Source organism: Enhydra lutris, unplaced genomic scaffold (genome assembly GCF_002288905.1).
Source record: "Enhydra lutris kenyoni isolate GAN:26980312 unplaced genomic scaffold, ASM228890v2 scaffoldscaffold5, whole genome shotgun sequence".
Lineage (NCBI taxonomy): Eukaryota > Metazoa > Chordata > Mammalia > Carnivora > Mustelidae > Enhydra > Enhydra lutris.
The window spans coordinates 35,717,086-35,737,127 of record NW_019154089.1 but is presented as its reverse complement, the minus strand read 5'-3'; the positions used below and the strand labels follow the sequence as shown (position 1 = coordinate 35,737,127).

Here is a 20,042-nt window from a genome sequence, read left to right as displayed (position 1 = left end):
ACACATGTACACACATCCTCTACATGAGGTGCCCACATGTGCAGACACGTGCCCACATTGACCCTCCATGCATAGGGTTGAGTCACTGCAGGTAACACTTAGATTGGCACGCATCTGAGATGGAGGGGCAGGAAAGGCAGTGTCCACCCTGAACACCAATGTCCAGCTCCACGCCTTCACCCTGCCCTGATGCCCTGAATGGGGAGCTTTTAGTTCCTTGTGTCTAGGAAAGAAAAATCCCTTTGGGGCAACTCATCCAGACAGCAAGGTTGAAAAGTGCCTAAGAATTTTAAAAATGAATAATTATGTCCTTCCTGCCTTTGGCCCAAAGTGCTTGAGAAACTTGGGGTGAAGAACCCAGAGTTCCGTGAGGTCTGAAGTCCTTGGCAAAGAAGGTTCAGGGCTGCAGGAATCCTGGCAGGCCCTGGCTGGTGGAAAGTCCTGTGACTTAAAGAGGCAGAGCAAGTTCCTTGGACCCTGCATTAGAGGAGTGGGACCCCAAGGAGACTGAGGCCAAGTGATGCTCCTCAGGAGCCCTTGTCACCCCAGGCCTAGCACAGTGCCTCACACAGAGCAGAGGCTGCAGTTAGGTGGGAATGATGCAGGGTGCACAGGTGACTTGGTGACCTGCTCACCTGCTGCTCACCTCTCAGCCGTTAGAGGATACCTTGTGGCCCTGCAGGGTCAGAGGACCCTGGACCTTGTCTCTGGGGCTGATGTAGTAGCTGCCTATCGGGTGGACCTGCCTCTGCAACCAGAATGGAGTCTTGAGCAGGTGTAAGAACGCTCTCTGACAGCGCTGCCTCCCTGGGGACTGAGAGATGGCGGTCAGTGAGACAGACTCCCTCTTGCCCCTCCCAGGAATCAGTTTGTCCTGGTTTTCCAGGCTTAACTGTTCTGTACATCCCCTTCCTGCTGGGGGCCCTAGTGATATTTTTGGAACTCCACTCTCAGCTTCCCTCCATCCTCAGGGACTCGCTGGGGGGTCCACAAGAGCACATTTCAAGGTACACAGCCTGGACTGGGGATGGGGGCTTCCCTCCCACTTCTTCAGCCATGCTCAACGCACTCCTACAAGACAGGAGGAAGGTGCCAAGTCCTTGGCCTCCTACCTACCTTCCTCTGAGGATAGCTAGAACATGACCTCCTCACAGCTCCCATAATCACTCTCCACCATGTCAGAGCCCTCATAGTTGGGGGGAGCCTGGGTCTGGCCCCGCCCTGTGGGATGCCCACCCCCAACCTCACAATCAGCGTAAGAGGGCCCAGCCCGGCTAAGGCGCATACTCACCCCTTTGTAGCCCCCCTCTGCCAGGCAGGGCCCTCCCCCTCCCTGCCGGAACTGTGAGTGGTAGTAGCTGATGGCCGTGTACTCGTTGAGACAGGGGGCCAGCAGGTGTTCCTGGGGACTGGGGGGCCGTGGGGGCATCAGATCTTCCAGGTTCTGGTTGCTGTAACGGGGCGGGAGGGGTGCCCGCTTGTTTTCCAGCTCCAGTGGGAAGGGGAAGCCCCCATAGAGGCCAGTGGGGTCTGGCATCATGGGTGGGACCTGGTGGCGGTGAGGTGATGGCGGCAGAGGGCCAGAGGTCATTTCCGAGTGGGGGTATTCCCAGCGTTCCTTCCTGGAGTAAGTAGGAGGCCAGACCGCAGCTCCACCTGGGCACACTGAAAATGACAAGACAGGGTGAGCATCGAGTCTCCCTGGTGAAGGTTTCAGCAGGTCTTATAGCTACTAAACATAGTTCAGCATGTGGTAGAAACAGGCAAAAGACTGGGGGGTATGTGACCATTCATGTGGGTTGTTTCTGGCGGTTTAGATTGGTATCTAGAATTCAACAGGGCCAACTTCAAGGCCAGAGGTTTAAGCTAAAGCCAGCTCATATTGCAAATCTGTACTGATGATCTAAGATTCAGTGAATAAGGGAAAAATGTGGATGACTCCAAGCAGCCCGCTCACCTCTGCTGGAAACAGCAACTCCATCACAAGTCCTAATGGTGACTTACGTCTCCTTAACTGAAGGAAACGGACACACAGTTTGGACTGGCGGAGTGTGATGGCATCTGTCACAGAGGGTGATTAAATGAGACGTAGCTTGAAAGAATGGAGAGCAGGCATCCCTGGTCCTTGCTCTGTCCCTTCTACTGAATAGTTGGGTGAATTAGAACATGTTACTGTGCCCTTATGGGCTCTGATTATATCAGCAAAAAGTTTATGAAAGCACCTTTTTTAACTATTGGTGAATAAGCCAGAAAATATAAAGTGCTTTACAAATTCACCTCCTTCTGAGCCAAAGATGAGGGTGAGGTGAAGAACCCTCCTCTAGTTCAGTCAGTTCTGGCCCAAAGCTGCCATACCTCCAGAATGGGTGACCAGAAGCTTGGACTACTGCTCTTTCCTTTCCCAGAAAAGCACAAAGGAACAGAAGCCCCCCCCCCCCCTTTCACCCCAGGGATCCCATTTATCCCTATCAGGGTCTACAGGTTTCTGCCATAGATATCAATCCTATGGAATGAGTTGGAATTTAGAGGAGGAGATCATGGTACATTGGAATGAGCCACAGATTCTGAGTCCAGAGAGCTGGCATTTGGTCCAGGCCACCAGTGCACAGTGACCTTGAGCACATTCCTTCATATCTGATCCCAAGGGATTGGACTGGATGGTGGCCTCACCTAATGGAGTGTTTAGGTCTACCACCCTATTCCATTAATTCCAGAGACTAAGGGCCTCTGGCTATACTGACCCATCTCTTCGCCTGACCATGTCCTCTTAATGATGGACTCATTGTCAGAGTGGGAAGGGACCACAGCTGGCGGGAGTCTGGGAGGCACACTGCAGACTACTGGCCGCTGCTTAGAGCTGGGTCCAAAAGTGACCAGTTCATTTGGAACTGAGGTCTTGCTGGGCTCCAGTTGGTTCAGATTGTTGCAGGAGCTGGTGCTCAGTGGGTTGAGCTCGATGGAAGGCATAGTTTGGGTGTCAACACCAACACTCCTGGCCAGGAGGTCTGGGTCCTCCATGGCCACGGGCTTGTGGGACTTGCAACGGCGGCAGTAGAAGAGGAGCCCGACAGTGCTTAAAATGATAATCAGCAGGGCCACTATGATGATCAGAATCTCCTGTTGTCCCCAGTCACCCCTTGTGATCTCAGGGGTGACTAGGCAGTGTCCTTCTGAGCAGCCCCTTGCTTCCATTTCACACCTGCAGAGAGAGAGAAATAGTCAGGGGATTGAGTCATTATACTTCCCTTTCCATGTCCCCTCTCACAAAGATTTATGGACCCCTGGGCTCAAGCCTACTTTCCCCAATTTTCAACCAAAAGAAAAGAGAAGAAAATGGATGGTAACGATCACACAGATCAACATCAGAGCTCTCCATCTTCCACCAGGAAGGTGTGGGAGTCAGCTACAACTTCATTGATGACCATTTGGAATCTAGGCTCTGGGCACATCCATGATTTCCCATTCATGTGATCTAGGCATTGGATATACCCTCCACCACTGAGGTGAGATTTACAACCACGTACTGTGGTAGAAGCAGCCAACATACCCAGCTGTCCTCAGCAATATTGTCAGAGTCCCAGACAGAAGTCAGCAGCACGCAGCTGTGGCAGCTGGGCGCCACTGTTGCCCACTGTTCTTCAGGAGGTCACAGGAACCCAGTTGGTCTTGCACAAACCTTCCATTGGACAACTGTTCAGAGCGAGCACTTGGAATTGTATGACCTCCCAGGTCACTGCCAGCTTGGCGTGCCATGGTGTAAGGCTCCTAGGAGGTTCCGTGGCCAGTTTCATCCACTTTCGAGGGATATTAAGAAAGGCTCCCTTCATTCTACTTGAGTCCCAGTGTCTACAGTTTCACCACCAACACTTTATTCTCTTGGGTTAGACATCGTCCTCCCCAAGTTCCTCTTTTAAAATGCAAACACCACCACTTTCAGCCAGGAAGTATCCTGCCAACACATCTCCTGCAGAGCGAGGTGTGCAGTGGGGCCAGAAATGCCAGGTGCTGAGAGAAAGGACTTGGGTCACAAACACATGGTGGGGGGCAGTTTGGACAAGTCCTTTCTTTCTCTGGGCCTCAGTTTCTCCATGTGTAAAGTGAGTGGGTGGACTGCATCATTGGCTCTCTTATGCACATGCTGACAACAAGGGGATCTCTTGGGAGCTTGTTATAGATAGAATCCCAGGCCTCATTCCTTGGAGATTCTGATACAGTCGGTCCAGAAATCAGTATTTTCCACAAGTGTCCCTGATAATTTTTAAAAAGACTCCCAAACTGGGGAGCCCTAAAACCAGATAATTAGCAAAACTCTTTGCTTCTAGGATTCTAGGGATCTAAGGATTCTTGCAGTCCCCCAGACTAGCATAATACAAGGCACAGGTAGCTTGCGGTGGGGTTCAGCACAGCAGTGTTTGTACCTAGTGGAGTCATTGTCCTCAGGCCACTCTCCAGGAAGTCACCACCCAGTGCCAGAGAATAAGAACTTCAGCCATTTTCTGACTTCAGCAAAGATGAGAAATGCCTGAGGAGCGGATTAGAAGTGTAGATTCCTGGAGCCCAGCCTAATGAGTCTGATTCAGTACGTCCAGAATAAGACTAGAGAAATCACTGAGAACCCTCTTTCCCTGCATGTTCTGATGCAGGTGGCTGGAGGGAGAAGCTTTGGCACGTAGAAAAGACCAAGAAGCCAGGTCACTGGAGCACTCAGCTCCTGGTCTCCCATGGGCAGGAATGCGGAGGTCATTTCCTAATGGTCCCAAACCCAGGATGAGGAGCCAAAGGCAAGTCGCTCCCCTGTGCTTACCTGTCTCCCATATAAGGGTGAGGGCAGTTACAGGAGATGCCTTCAGGGGATGAGATGCAAGTGCCACCTTCCAGGCAGGGTATTGAAGTACAGTTCTCCCTTCTTTGTTCACAGTGCCTGCCCGAGAACTGCGGGGGACACTTGCAGACATAGCCTGGGAAGGAGGGCAGGGGGAAAAGAGTCAGGCAGCTACAGGCTGAGAGGCCCTCCAGGACAGGTGGGGGTGGGGGGTGGGGGGCTCGGCGTGTCTGCAGATCTGCATGTCCATGTTCAGTTAGTGAGTGCCTCCTATGACAAGCACTGTGCAGGGCACTGATGCCCGGGACGTGATCCCGGCCTCAAACAACCTATAGGCTACAGAGAACAGGCCCATAAAGAAAAGTAGGCATCCTAGACAGCACTCAGTAAGTGCGAGTCACCGTGCTAACCATCTGCACATATCAGCCCATTGGAGCCTCATGCCAGCTCTGAAATTGGTTACTGTTACCCTCATCAGGGAACAGGTACAAGTTGATGGCAAGTGAGGAGATGAGGCACAAAGAATACATGACATTTGCTCAAGGTCATCCAGCAAGTTAGTGGGAAATTTGGGATTCAAACCTATAGAACCAACTGTGTATAATATCAGTATATTAGTAATTATCATAAAATGACAGAGCCTGGTGAGCCAAGGGGGTGAGGGGGCTACCGGGCCAGGGAGGTGAGACGGGCCGGAGCATCCCTATGAACCAGATGCAGGAATTAGGAATTAGGACTCTTAACAGCAAGGGGGAAGCCACTGCAAGTTTCCAAGCAGGAAAGTGATACACTCAGACCTGCTCTGTATAAAGGTTACTCTGGTGCCCTGCTGGAAAGCACAGGTGGAGGGAGAGAAGATAGAGAACGGGGAGGCAGCTGACCCAAGGGGGAGAGATGACAGCTGCCTGGTAGTGCGGATAGATAGAAGTGATCAGATATTCTGCAGATGGAAACAGACAGTATTATTATCCAGGCAAAAATGAGAAAATGGGATAATGCCAAGTGTTGACAGAGATACCAGATCCTCCTGCATTGCTGGTAGAAGGGCAGCTGCTGTGGCCAGGCTGAAGAGCAATTTGGCCCTAGTTAGTCAAAATAATGATTCACATCCTCCGGGTATGTGAATTCCATCCCTGGGTGTGGTGTGTGTGTGTGTGTGTGTGAAGTTCTCATAGAGGTTCATAAGAAGAATGTATGAGGATATTCACGCAGCCGTGTTGCTGGAGGGGGTTGTTGAAGCCACCAGGGTGTTCATTGCTAGCTGAGTAGAGAGGGAAGATGTGAGTGCAGGTACACACACTGGGGCATGGAGCCACAAGAAAAGCAATGAATATGAATTGTGGCAGTGTGGATGGAAAACTAAAAAATATATGTATCACATATAGTTAGAAATCCAAGCATGTGTAAAACCAGTGATATATATTTTGCAAGAACTCATTTAAAAACTTTAGATGTGGGGCACCTGGGTGGCTCAGTGGGTCAAAGCCTCTGCCTTCAGTTCAGGTCATGATCTCAGGGTCCTGGGATCGAGCCCCACATCGGGTTCTCTGCTCAGTGGGGAGCCTGCTTCCCCCACCCCCCCGCCTGCCTCTCTTCCTACTTGTGGTCTCTGTCTGTCAAATAAATAAATAAATAAATAAATAACTTAAAAAAAAAAAAACTTTAGATGTTTGCCTGTGGGTTTGGGGTGGGGGAGAGGCAGCTAAGTACACAGTAAAGAGGAATATAAAAGAGAAACCTGGCATGGACCGAATGTAACACTAAGGTGTGTGATGAAATTGACCCGTGGCACCAGAGGTCCCTGTTCATGCCGGCCCCCCATCCAAACAAGTAGAAAGAAAGTCAGTCCTTGTTGAGGGAGAACAAAGACTCTTGGCTTCCCTTAGTGTAAACCTAGTAGATTACTCACAAGATAGTAAGGGGAAGAGAGAGACATCTGGCATCAGGGGAGGAGTGCTCCACTGAGATCTGTACCCCAAATGCACCTCTCTCACTTAACAGCCTTGTGACCTTGGGTGAGTTTCTTCATCCATCTGGGCAGCCCTTACAATAGCCCAGCAGTTTCCTGTGACATGAAATGAAGCCATTGACAGCTTTCTTTCAACCTTTCTCTCCCTCATGGGGCTGTGCTGAAGGAATATACTTTGTAAACTCTCCAGTGATATATGATTGCTAGTTCAATGTGCTGGGGTCTTCTGAAGAGCCTCCTGGGATAAACCCTGGAGTCGTTTCCAGCCCTTACCTGCCCCGCGTGTCTGTGAGCACTTGCCGCCATTGAGACATGGGTTTTGGCGGCAGTCATCTCTGTGTGAGCAGCACTGGGTGAGGGCCTGCCTCTCTTGCAACCCTGATGACTTCTTGCCATGGACCAGCAGCTCCAGCGCCTCTCCGTTGATCACAACCGCATCCAGGCAGCCTTCAAAACCCTGGGACACAACTGGGGAAGAATGCAAGAGAACAAGGCCACCTAGAAAGAGGTCTCCTTCCGGCCTGAGACCCTGGCAGTTCTCTGGGAGCACAAGGGAGGCATTGCCTGAGCTGTCAACCAATAGGCGAATGGAAGAGTCTATCTCCTCCACCACAATGGAGTGCCACTCTTGGTCATTCACGTGGAGCCAGGAGGAAAGATTTCCATAGAAACCACCCGGGCAGTGGTATTCCAGCTGGAGCACTCCATCAGCCAGCTGCAAAGATAACCCAGATGGCCATCAGCAAAGCTAAGAAGTCCTTATAAAAAAGTAGTGCTAACAGACTACCAGTGCAAAGAATGTTGGTTGATTTTCATGGGTGGGAGAAGTAGTTTTTGGGGATTTTCAAGGCTGTTTTAAACATTGTCTTTGTAGAGCATAAAAGCTGTTCTGTCTATGGTCTCATTTGGCCCTTACCATATTCCATGGCGTGATCTGGGCAGGGATGGCATCTCCATTTCACAGATGAGGAAACTGATGCCCAGAGAAGCCTTGCTGTCTGAGACTGTCTCTTTTGGATTCTTCTCTGTAGGCCTCTCTCGTGTTCTGTGCTCCTCAAGTTGGCCCTCAAGGACACCAAAAACCCCTCTCACTCCCACTCTCTTATTCAACAGTTCTGCAGTTCTCAAAGTGGGTCTCTAAGACCTTTCCAGGGAACCCACAAGGGGAAACCATCTTTATAATAATCCTAAAACATTATTTGCCTTTTCTACTCTCATTCTCTCACAAATATGCAGTGATTTCCAGACATGGCTATCACAACAGATGAACACAGAAGTAGATCTGAAACTCCAGCCATCTACTATAAAGCCATATGTAAGAGAGATGTGCAAAAAATGTAAAACAGTGCCACTCTTCTTTTTTCTTAATTTTGGAAAATGTAATTATTGTTCACAATAATATGGTATTTATGTCAACATGTAATATGTCTCTTGCTATTTTTAAATGAATTAATAAAGATTTTAACACTTCTCAGTTTTAATTTCTAGTACTGAAAATATTACTAGCTCTAACCCACATGAACAGAACTTCCCTAGGATCTTTAATTACTTTTAAGAGTGTGAAAAAGTCCTGAAATCAAGAAGTCTGAGAACAACTGGGTTATATCATTTTGGTTTACCTAAACCCAAGAGGTAGGGCTGCTGTGGTCAGTCTGGGTTGTGTAGAGCCTTCTCTGGGTGAAATTTGAAAATGCAATCCAGTGTTTTACAGAAGTTAGCCATTTGTACATCACTTCCCCAATTTTTGCCCTGGTTGAATACTACCTATACAGATATTTACTTTAAAGGAAATTTACTATTATTACAGTTTGTAGACTCAAAACATTGTCCTTAAATCTCTCCTTTCACTTAGCCAGGACCACAAATCCATTGGTCCAACCAATTTTTCATTGTCTCTCAACCTCTGGAAGGTTCTCACCTCTCTCCTTATCCAGCTTAAATTACATAGCCAAACTCCTGTCCTCTCCTACGTGGTAGAACTCACTTGGCAAACCACACAAATCTGGCAAAATCCAATTCTCCCTACTGTATGTGAGCATCATTGAGCTGAACATAGCTGAAGAAAAACACACAACCTTACTTATTGATCTCCCTTTAATTTCATGACTGCAAGTTTCAAATGAGCCCTTCATGGTGCCTAATTATGCTATCTTCCTCGGTTTACTCTCCCAGATGCCTATTTTCACAAGCTCTCTCTCCTCGAACCCCTGATGCTGCCCTCCCCATCCTCGCCCTCACCAGTCGGGTGGGGACTTGCAGGCACTCTTACCATCACCTCTATCCACCTTGGTGGAAGCCAGTCTCTCCATTCATGCACTTGGTCCCACCCCCCCTTAGCTCCTCAAAGACTAGTTTCCATTGACTCTCCTTTCTTTTCCCTACATCTTTGTTTGTTCATTCTCTATTGTACCATTCCAGTCATCACACAAACATGCTGTTATTACTCTAATCTTTTAAAAAAGTTTTCTTGAACCCACTTCTCTCACCAGAGATCACCTTCTTTCTTTGCTTCCTCTTTCCAGCAAAATTCCAACCCACCCACCATGATACTGAAACCACTGGTGTCAGGGTATTTAGTGACTGCGGTGTTCCCAAGTCCAGTGATTAATATCACCCATCTCACTCATCTCTCATGTTATCAGCTGGTGACTCTTTCCTTCGTGATACATGTTCTTCATTCAGCTTCCTGGATACAGTACTCTTGGTTTTCCTCCAACATCACTGGTTGCACATTTTTAGTCTCCTTTTTTGGATCCTTCTCTTCCCCCAGACATCTCAATTTGGAGTATCACAAGGATGAATCCTTGGTCTACTCTTTTTTCAATCTACACTTCCTGGTGATCTCATCCAGTTTGATGGCTTTCAATACTAAGTATATGCTGAAGGCGCCCAGATCTTCATCTCTATCCAAGACTTTTCTCACAGACACTAGACTTGTTTATCTAGCTCCACTTGGAAGTCTAGTAGGCATCTCAAACTTACATCTCAGAACTGAACTTTTGATCTTCCCCAAACCCGCTCTACCCATATTCTTCCCCAAGTCTGTTGGCAGCAACTCCATTCCTTCTAATTACTCAGGCCCAAATCTTACCCCTTGCTTTCTCTCCCAGCCCTCATTCAATTCATCAGGAAGTCCTCTTGGTTTTACGTTCAAAAATCTATCTAGACTGTCAACTCTTCTTCCCAGTTCACTGTCATTACCCTGATCTAGACCACCACCATCTCTCACCTGAACTGTCACAGTACCCTCTTGGGTGGGTCTCTGCTTTTATCTTTGTTTCTCTAAACTTGTTTATCAACACAGGAGCCATCAGGACCCTTTTAAAAATGTCACATCATGTCAGTTCTCTGCTCAAACCTTCTCATGCCCTCCATTTTGCTCAGAATAAAAACTGAAGTCCTTCAATGGCCTATGAGAACTTCATGGATACTCCCTCAGCCCACTGTATCGCTGACCCCAAATCCTACTACTACTGTCTCCCTTGCTTACTTTACTCAGGCCATATACACATCTGTTCTTAAATCTGTGTTCTGTGTTCTTAAATCTGTGAAACATTCCCCTACCAAAACGTTTTTGCATTGCTATTCCCTCTACCTAGAATGCTACCTAATTCCCTTACCCCCTTTATATTATGGTTTAGTTACCAACTCAGTGAAGACTTCCCTGATCACCTTACTTAAAATTGCAACTTCCCATAGTCCTAATCCCCCTTAACCCTTTTTTTGGTTGTTAAAGCCAAAGCATTTATCACATTTGGACAAACTAAAATTTTCTGAGCTATTATGTTTATGTTTATTGTCAGTCTTCCCTTGTAGGGTGAAAGCTCTCAGAGGGATTTTTGTCTTATTCACTGATGAGACCCAAGTGTCTAGAACAGTGCCTGTTACTTAGCAGATGCTCAACAAATATTTATTGAATAATTAATTTCTAAATAGCTGCCAAAGTCTGTTTGTTCTTTGTCAAAGTGAGAGATTGGCTTTTGTGTTGGAGGCGTTAAAGTCAGGCAGGCAAACTAAGATATTCTACAAGATGTGGGGGCGCCTGGGTGGCTCAGTTGGTTGGGCAACTGCCTTCAGCTCAGTCCTGGGATCGAGTCCCACATCGGGCTCCCTGCTCAGCAGGGAGTCTGCTTCTCCCACTGACCTCTCTTCTCTCGTGCTCTCTCTCTCATGCTCTCTCTCTTTCAAATAATAAAATCTTAAAAAAAAAAAGATATTCTACAAGATGTAATCAGAAGGACTGAAAGACCATGAGAAAGGAAATTCCTTTTTCTTCCATGTGATTCCATGTAACTTAATGCCAGGTTTGTAGTCTTGAGCACCCTAGTGGTAGCCAGCCTCCCACCCATCTTGGAAAACACTGGTTTGTTACTCAGCAAAAGTGATAAAACAAAACAAAACAAACCCACCATGACTATGTGGCCTCCATTTCTCCCTCTATCTTCAGAGGCTCTCTCTCTCCTCCCACAGAGCAGCCCAACTTGTCTTTGGCTATGTATCTCCAGGTGGGAGGCTTGGGCATCACAACTGCAAAGTCTTGTGCCTTAAACTAATAGTCACACCAGCATCCCTGAAAACCACGCAGGGTTTTCTCTGCCAACAATTGGGCTTCGTAGCTATTCCTCAAGCTGTCCCCACCTCCCTCTCCTGGCAGGCCCACATGAAATCTCTCAAGCTGGCAGGACCTTACCTTCAGGGAGACATACACTGTCTCATTGCTGAACAGGAGAACAGCCTGCGATTGGAGTGTTTTCAGGCGGAAACGGATGTGCCAGTTCTGTGCCTCCGGAAGACTGTACCGCCCAAAGCTTTGTCCGCTGAATCTTGTGGCAGTACCTGGAGAAGCAAGCAGAGATGTCAGCTCCACATGACGAGGTCCCCCACAGAGTCCTTGAACTGACTCTGTCTCATTCAACCCTTGGGTGACATTGTTCACATCTTATAGAAGTGAGGCTTCTTGGTGAGTCAGGGTGGGGGGAGTTACCTGTCCAGGATCCTGCAGCCAGACAGAGGCCATTCCCCTGTACACCTTCTTTTGTCCCCAGAGACCCTTGCCTTGGGTCTCAGGAACTATGAGCTCAAACCACCGAGAAAGCAAGAATCAAGCCAGAAATGCTACCAATGAAATGTGTGGAAATCAAAATTTCTATCCTACATAGTTTCTGTGTTATTTCTGACATCCCTGGGCGGGGAGAAGGAGGCAGAATTGGAGAGGATTTTGCATATATGTGTGATTTCAGGAATACCATGAAGGTGCTTTGCCTCAAGATCTCCCCTTTGTCATTAGGACTGTAACTGTTTGAGCAGCTCATAACCAGACACATCGCTGCTGAGAGGTTGAGAGTCACTGCGACCGAGGAAGGGGATGCAGAATTCTGTGAAGTCCTGTGTGTGCATCCCCCCATAGCAACTGCTAGCACATAGTTGCAGAGTCAGGAGGCTCCACTTCAACTTGACTTTCTCCAGCTCATTTGACCATGGGACCCTCTTATGGGGACCACCTCTTCCAAGCCCTAGGATATAACATTCTGCCAGCCGCCTTGGAGAATTCTGTGTTATACGTATATTAAGCACTATCCTCCCCAGAAGGGAGTCCAGTAGTTAAATCCCTAAAACCTCAGTGTGAATAAGCTTATCAGTCATCAGGCAAGGGGAGGAGCTGCTTAGGGCCCCAGATACCCTAGACTGTGGAAGAGAGGGAACAAAAGCCAAGAGGAGAAAGAAGAACCAGGAAGCCTGAGGCACATGGGATTTCAAGATCCGGAGGCTGTCCATCATCTAAAACTCTCTGCTGCAGGCAATTCTGTTGTAGGTCGTTACTGGATGGGAGGCTGAAGATGATCTAGATCATCTAGGAATTCCCAGACCTTGCTGAAGATCAGCTGGAGAGAACTTTAAAATACAGAATGCCAGGCTCTATCCTCAGAGAGTAAGACTCACTAGTTCCTGAGGCACATGAGAAGCTGCATTTTAAAAATCTCCCCATGATGGGTGTATTGACTAGAAGAGAGACTAAGAGGGGCTCCTGGGAAGCTGGGCATGTAATGATCCTGGCTGTAAGTGCCAGTTACACGGGTGTATTTGGTTCGTAAAAACCGTGGCACGTAGACCTTTCTGTATGCCGCATTTCATTTCACCAAAATGTTTCTAAAAACAACAAATCACCCCTCCGAGTGATTCCGACGATCGGCAAGCCAACCTCTGGTACTACTCAAAGTGCAGCCCTTGGACCACCTGCTTCCGAATTGCCTGAGGTGCTAATGCCAATTCCAAGGAGAGAGAGATGGAGAGAGAAACCAAGAAACAGACTTAACTACAGAGAGCAAACTAATGGTGTACCAGAGGGGAGTGGATGGGGGATGGGTGAAATGGGTGAAGGGGATTGAGCACACTTATTGTGATGAGCTCTGAACAATGTACAGAATTGCTGAATTGCTGTATTGTACACCTGAAACTTATACAACACTTTATGCTAACTATATTGGCATTAAAATTAAAACTTCATAAAAAATGTCAATTCTAGGCCTCACCCAAGACCTTCTAAATAATACACCTGGACGTGACCCCTAGGAATGGGTGTCTTAAAACCACACTCCCCAGGGGCACCTGGGTGGCTCAGTGGGTTAAGCCTCTACCTTAGGCTCGATGTGGGATCGAGCCCCACATCGGTCTCTCTCCTCAGTGGGGAGCCTGCTTCCCCCTCTCTCTGCCTGCCTCTGCCTACTTGTGATCTCTGTCTGTAAAATCTTTTTAAAAAATAAAAAAATAAAACCACACTCCCCAGGTGATGTTGCACAAGCATGAATTTTTAGAACCTCTGCTGTCTGGTGCCAGGTGACCAAGAGAGAACCTTCGACCATCATGGCTTTCCTTGCAGGCAACTCTGGAGCAAGAGACACAGAAAAGAAGCACTCCCCCACCCCCCACCCTGCCCCATAAACACACACACAGCCAAGAGTAGCTCACCCAGCCTAAATACAGTGGGACCTGGAGAAAGTCCACCAATCTTTAGAGAAAGAATTTCCCTAATGCAAACAGGGGGGACCCATAAAGGGTAGACCAGGCCAGGCAGGGGGCGATGGTGAACTGGAGACTTTTGCCGATGCTCCTGAGCTGGTCAAGGGCATGGATTCTTGATGCCAGGGGTGCTGGGGTGAGTCCACAGGAAGAAACTGACTTCCTGTAGATCTAGGTGTAGAGCTCAGCCTTTAGAGTGGGACACACAAGTATTTAGACCACCAGCCCCTCACAGGAAGCCATGAAATTTCAGGTGAACTAATATAATCCCCATCCCTCAGTTTCAACGGTAGTTGGAACTAATGCCCCTGCTTCGTAGGATGTTGGTGACAATCAGTTTCGGTGACATATACAGCATCCGGCACATGGCAGAGTCCATCTAGCAACAACTGCTACCATGTGAATGACAGCCGTCATGGACATTGTGTTTACGGACCAGACAAAAGTTAAGTGCTTTTATCTCTATTGACTAATTTACTTCCCAAACCAACTCTAGAAAGCAGATGATAATATTTTCATTATTTTATAGATGAGAATCTACAGCTCTGAGAACTTAGTAACCCACTCCAAGTTACACAGCTAGTAAGAGAGGGAGCTGGAGTTAAAATCTGAGCTGTCTGGAGGTTATAACCACCAGGCGGTAGTAGTAATAGTAATGCTATTAGTAACTCATGTTAGTGACTACTTTCTATATCAGGCACTTTTCTAAGCAAGCTCTTGATATTTAAGACTCATTTAACCCCTATAACAGCTCAAAGACACGGAGAGGCTAGGTAATTTTCCCAAGGTCACTTGGCTCACAAGCGGCAGAGCTGGGATTTAAACCCAGGCGTCTGATGCCAGTGTCTGTGCTTTCAGTCATCCTACTAACAGCTTTTTGTATCCTTACTGTTAGTTTCAAAACTCCAAAAAGTGACCAGGAATAGGGTGCTATTCCATGACTAGATTCTGTGAGGCCACTACCCATCCCTGGTGGCCTATGGCCTAGCCCTGCTAAAACACCCCTCTAACTACCCCACGGGGCCCCCCTGGGATCTCCATCCCTACAGTGAGTCTGGCTAAGCCCTGCAGTGCTGATTGTCTTGGGGAAGCCTGTTCCTTACCGTTGCAGGAGCAGCTCCTCTCCAGGCGGTGCCGCGGGGTCAGGATGCTGAGCCTGGCTGTGCTGTACGTGGGGCCCACCCTGGGGTCCAGGTGCACCGTCTCTTGGCACATTTGACCCTGGCAGCTTGGGCCCTGGCAGGGCACCACAGGCATGGCTGACCTCATTTGAATTCCCACCGAGTGCTCCATCTCCTTGGCTGAGCGAGTGATGATGGATGCCAGCTCCTGGAGCTTGTAGAAGGTTCCAGAATGCCCCTCAAAGACCAGGAGCACGTCCACCCCAGCTGTGGTCTCTGCAGGCTGAAGGCTGGCCAGGTGGATGTTAGCTCGTTTGATGTCCAGTTTGTTGCTGAGGAACCTCTGCAGGTTCCTCCAGTGGTCGCTCACCAGTTCCTCTGGGGTGAGCTGGTGGAAGCCCAACCACATGGCCTGCTGCAGAGCCTCCCGCCCCACGTGCCACACATGGACATGGACCCCAGCAGTGGCAGCGAAGGTCCCATCACTGACTGTGACGTTGAATGCATAGCGGCCACGAGGCAGGTCCTGGGCAGCGATAATCTTGCCATCAAGTGCACCCACTGAGAAGTGCCTGGCCACGTTGTCCTCTCCTGCCAGGCTGTAGGTCAGCGTGTCCTGTGGGTCTCGGTCTGTGGCATGGATTTTGCCCACCATGCCACCCTGGAATTCCTCCTCCCCAATGGTGATGAAGATCTCCAGTGGGAGGGCAGAGGGTGGGTAGTGGCTCTGCTCTGTGACATGAACACTGACAGACGTTGAAGACGAGAGGGGAGGGATGCCACTGTCTGACACCTGTGGACAAAACAATCATGGCCATTACCACAGGACTGCATTACCACAGCTGTCTGTGGCCTCCTGGGGCAGCCACGTCTCTCTACCTGAGGGCAGGCTCACCACATCATCACAGTCGAGAAAGAGAACAATAACTCCAAAGCACTGAAGGTATTGTGGAGGGAGTTATATCCCATACCACACAGTCAAACTCAACTCCATTTCCTCATCTGACAGCTCTCTGAGCCTCTTCCTAAATCTCTCCAGCCACTTGCACTCACGTTTTCTCCCTCTCCAACATCTCTCATTATGTCTCTATCCTTAAGTGAGTCATCAAATGTCTCTTCTTGACTCCAGTATGCATCCTTTGTGGCCCCCATCAGCCTAAGGAGTTTCTGTTTGAGATCCCCCTTTACTAGTGACTAGAGTGGATGTTTCTTTCTCAGCTCAGCCAACAAATATGTACTGATTGCTTTCTACAGGCCAGGCCCACTACTGTGATCAGGAGAAAAGAGACCATCAATACGTTACTAAAAATAAACAAGACAATGTCAGACATGGATAAAGTGCTGTAAAGGAGGAAAATGGAGCATGGGACAGAGATCTGAAGAGTGAGAGCTTCTGTACTCAGATCGGGTGGGAGGGAAGTCATAACACTTGAGGAGAATGTGACACTTGAACTGAGTCCTAAGGGATGAGAAGAGGTGAGGCGAGGAGGTGACAAAGGGAACAGCAAGTGTCAAGCCCCAGAGTAGAAAGAACACAGTGAGCTCGATAGGGCAGAAGGGCCCTGGCTGCTGGAGCAAGTGGGCAGGGCTGAGGACCAGGCAGGGGTACAAGGGAGGCCATCCCGTCACTGATGGGCTGAGGAGCACAGGGTCGGGTTTTATGTCAGAGCCATGGAAAGCCACTGAAGGTTCTAACAAGGCCATGCTATGACCACAGTTGCGCAAGGAAAAGAATGTAAATTGAAAATGCCTTTTCCTTTCATATTTTGCCAAGCATCCTTGCAACTTTCTGTCCTGATTAGCAAGGACGAAGTTTCATTCAGTGACTTTATCTCTTTCACAGCTGTCGCCAGGAGTCTCCACAACTTTCTCTACAATAATATCTTGTTCACGTGTATTCTAGTGCTTTGAGTGGGTGAACAAGTTATGGAATTACACCCAGTGCTGGGATTTGTGTGTAACACCGGTGGGATATGAATAGCAACAACAGTAATTAATACGGCTGCTAAGCATAACATACAGCTGGCATCAACTGAGCACAGACTGTATGCTGGTCACTTCTAATGCTTCTGATGCGTGATCTGAGATAGCGTATCAACCTTAACCCTAACCCTAACCTTTCTTATGAGATAGATACCAGGAAGTCTTCCATTTACAAAAACTATTACTGAGGCTTAGAGGTCAAGTAACTCGCCCAAGGTCATAGAGCAGGTAAGGCCAGAGTAGAATCTGAACCTGTGTCCATAGTCTGTTTCTTTGCTGGCCTCTAGTGCCTCCTAATGAATGAAAGCGGAAGTACAAGAAAAGTGCAAGAGAAGGTGAGGCAGATAATTACTGTGATTGTCTGGGTCAGGAGACAGAGGTCATCGCTTGGAAGGCAATTTATGTCCATGCCCTTAGCTTTGAAAACTCTCTACATTAGCCCACACCTGTCCTCTGAGCTGCAGACTCCCATTCCCAACTACCTACTGGACACCTCTACATCAGTGTCTCATGGGCACCTAAAAGGTGACATGTGCAAAACAGAGTCCTCATTTTACTCATAAACCTGTCCTTCCCCTACTGCACCATATTTCTGGCCTCAGCAATGGCCCCACAGCCCAGTCTTCACTTCACTCCCAGGTTCCAAACCTGGGAGTCACCCCTGATTCTTCTCTCTCTCCCCATATCCAGTCTATCACTGACTCTTGTTTATTTCCATGAAGAGCTTGTCCCTAGTCTGTCCACTTCTTGCATCTTTGTTATCAGCTCAAGGTTTCCTCACCACTCTCTCCAGCTGGAATTGGAAGTAATGCTAAAAGTATTACCAAGGCTTATAATTAGGATGGCTGTACATCCTGGTTTGCCCAGATCAGTCTTGATTTTCACTGATTGACTCTGTTGTGGCTCAGTGATCACCAATTAACTACTTTTAGGGCTTCTTTCCCTCTCAAGTGCATCACAGTTTGGACCTCAAGTAGTATGGTCACCCAAGCCAAGAGGACTCCATGATCTACCCAACCCATCTCTTCAGCTTTATTCCCAGTAAGATCACTATGCTGACCAAATTGGCCCCATCTCAGGTCACTTCAAGCTCCTTCCCAACTCAAGAGCTGGCTTATCTTGTTCCAGCCTGCGACATTCTCCTTCCCATTTTCAACACGACTGGCTCCTCTCTGGTCCCAGCTCAAATGTCCTTTCCTCATGAGGGCAGCCACCCTCTGAATATGTCTCCTCTGTGCCTTTCATAAAGCACTTTCTTTCTTCGTTCATGTACTGTTTATCTCCATGACTAGAATCAAAAGCCCCCAGGGACAGGGATCTTTCCCTCTTTTCCCCTTGCTGTAACATAAGGGACAGTGAGCGTAGGGCCTGGCACAGGATGGGTGTTCAATATTTGTTGAAAGGCTTAGCAAATCACTGACTGGCCAGCTGGGTGAATGGATGGATATATCATCCTGAACCCAGAAAAGTTCACAGAACTTTTCTGTGAACAGGGTCCACTAGGGTCCACTAGGACTTGAGATTTAGGAAGGGATTTTGAGGGAATGAAATGAAGAAAAATGGTTAACTACCATCTTGACACTTCCCTTTGGCTATTCTTACTCTACCCTTTGCAGCACCACCATAACACCCTAAACACGTATATATCTTCTCCAGTTTGGACCCCACAGCAGTTCCTGTGAGGTTCAGAGAGCTGTCCTGGCCAAACTGAAGGAGTTAGAGCCAGGGTGAGAGTTGTTCTGCCTGGAAGCTGTGCGGGAATTCAGAGCTTAGGCTCCAGGGTCAGAGTATTTGGTCTGAAGCAACCCACCTCTGCCACTTATTGGTAGTATTACTTTAAGCCAGTCACTCAACCTCCCTGTGCCTCAGTTACCACATCTGTAAAGCAGGGGTGGTAACTGTACCCACCCTAAAGCCTATTGTGAGGATTTAATGCAATAATGCATGTGAAGCACTTAGCCTAGTGCCCAGCACCTAGTAAGAGCTCTATACATTTCCCCTGAATAATAGAAGCACTAGCGGTGCTTTCGCCAGCACACTACTATCCCCATAGTCACCACCAGTGGCCCAACACCGCTCTCACCTTGATCTGAAGCTGATACCATTCCTGGACTCTCCTGCTCAGGCCCATAGTGGTCACCAGCCATCCATCAGGGGTCACTCGGAAGGCAGAGCCATCATTCCCCTTGGTGATTTGGAATGAGTAGGGGGGACCATTCTCTGGGGAGTCTGGGTCACTTAGGATCAGCTGTAGGACTTTGCTTCCAAGGGGTGAGTTCTCCTAAGATAGAGAGTGCCAGAAAATCAAAGAGCAAAATGAGTTCCAGTCTTTCCTTTCGCTTCTTTCTGGATGCCCTCATCTGGGATGAGTCGTCAGCACTCTGGCTATTCTCAGGATATGTCTGGACCTCAAGCTATCACTTATTCATTCTGCCAACCTGTGAATTAGTTGTTCGCTTCACCAATCTGGACAGGAGCTTCCTGAGGGCAGTGCTGGATCTTAGAAACAAAACCCATTAAGGCAGGAAGGGTCCTTAGAGTCCCTTTATCCTATAGAAGATGACTTGCTCAAGGTCACATAGCTGAGGATTCATGTATATAAATTAGTGCATGGGGATCCACGCACAAGTTTTGTGATTCATAGGGTCAACAAAACACCTATAAATGATTTCCTGCTTAGAGGACCAATGGAACACTCAATTGAATGAGAAAATTTAAAAATGAGTAAGCATTCAATTAAGAAAAGTCTCTGTTCTATAACATGGGAATTTAGTATCTATAACACATTGGTTGTTAACTGCCTTTTTTTGCAACAAAATCCTATCTACAAACAGAACCTTATAGACAGAAACTAATGGATGCCTATCCAACAAACATTTCTTCCTTCCTTTCTTACAAACCCAACTTTTGTTCAGGTGTAGGATGGCAATATACTCAGAAAAGATATGCCCTTATTCTTTTTCTTTCTTTTCTTAAAAATTTTATTTAATTTTATTTTTTTCAGTGTTCCAAAATTCATTGTTCATGTACCACACCCAGTGCTCCATGCCCTTATTAAAAAGAGAGGGACTGGGGCACCTGAGAGGCTGAAGTTGGTTAAGTGTCTGACTCTTGATTTCAGTTCAGGTCA

At 47.9% G+C, this 20,042-nt stretch overlaps 1 protein-coding gene across 1 annotated transcript in view; it reads right to left on the bottom strand.

The window, feature by feature from the left end:
• Positions 1-1,132: 1,132 nt before the first annotated feature.
• The window catches only part of LOC111141105 (FAT atypical cadherin 2), a 58,052-nt gene continuing 39,142 nt past the window's right edge, over positions 1,133-20,042 (bottom strand). The window contains exons 17-23 of the mRNA XM_022493437.1: positions 18,996-19,193; positions 14,912-15,722; positions 11,482-11,627; positions 7,065-7,506; positions 4,805-4,958; positions 2,742-3,199; positions 1,133-1,665 (exon numbers count right to left, since the gene is read on the bottom strand). Of these exons, the coding sequence (XP_022349145.1) occupies positions 1,133-1,665; positions 2,742-3,199; positions 4,805-4,958; positions 7,065-7,506; positions 11,482-11,627; positions 14,912-15,722; positions 18,996-19,193 (2,742 nt within the window). The remainder of the gene's footprint in view (positions 1,666-2,741; positions 3,200-4,804; positions 4,959-7,064; positions 7,507-11,481; positions 11,628-14,911; positions 15,723-18,995; positions 19,194-20,042) is intronic.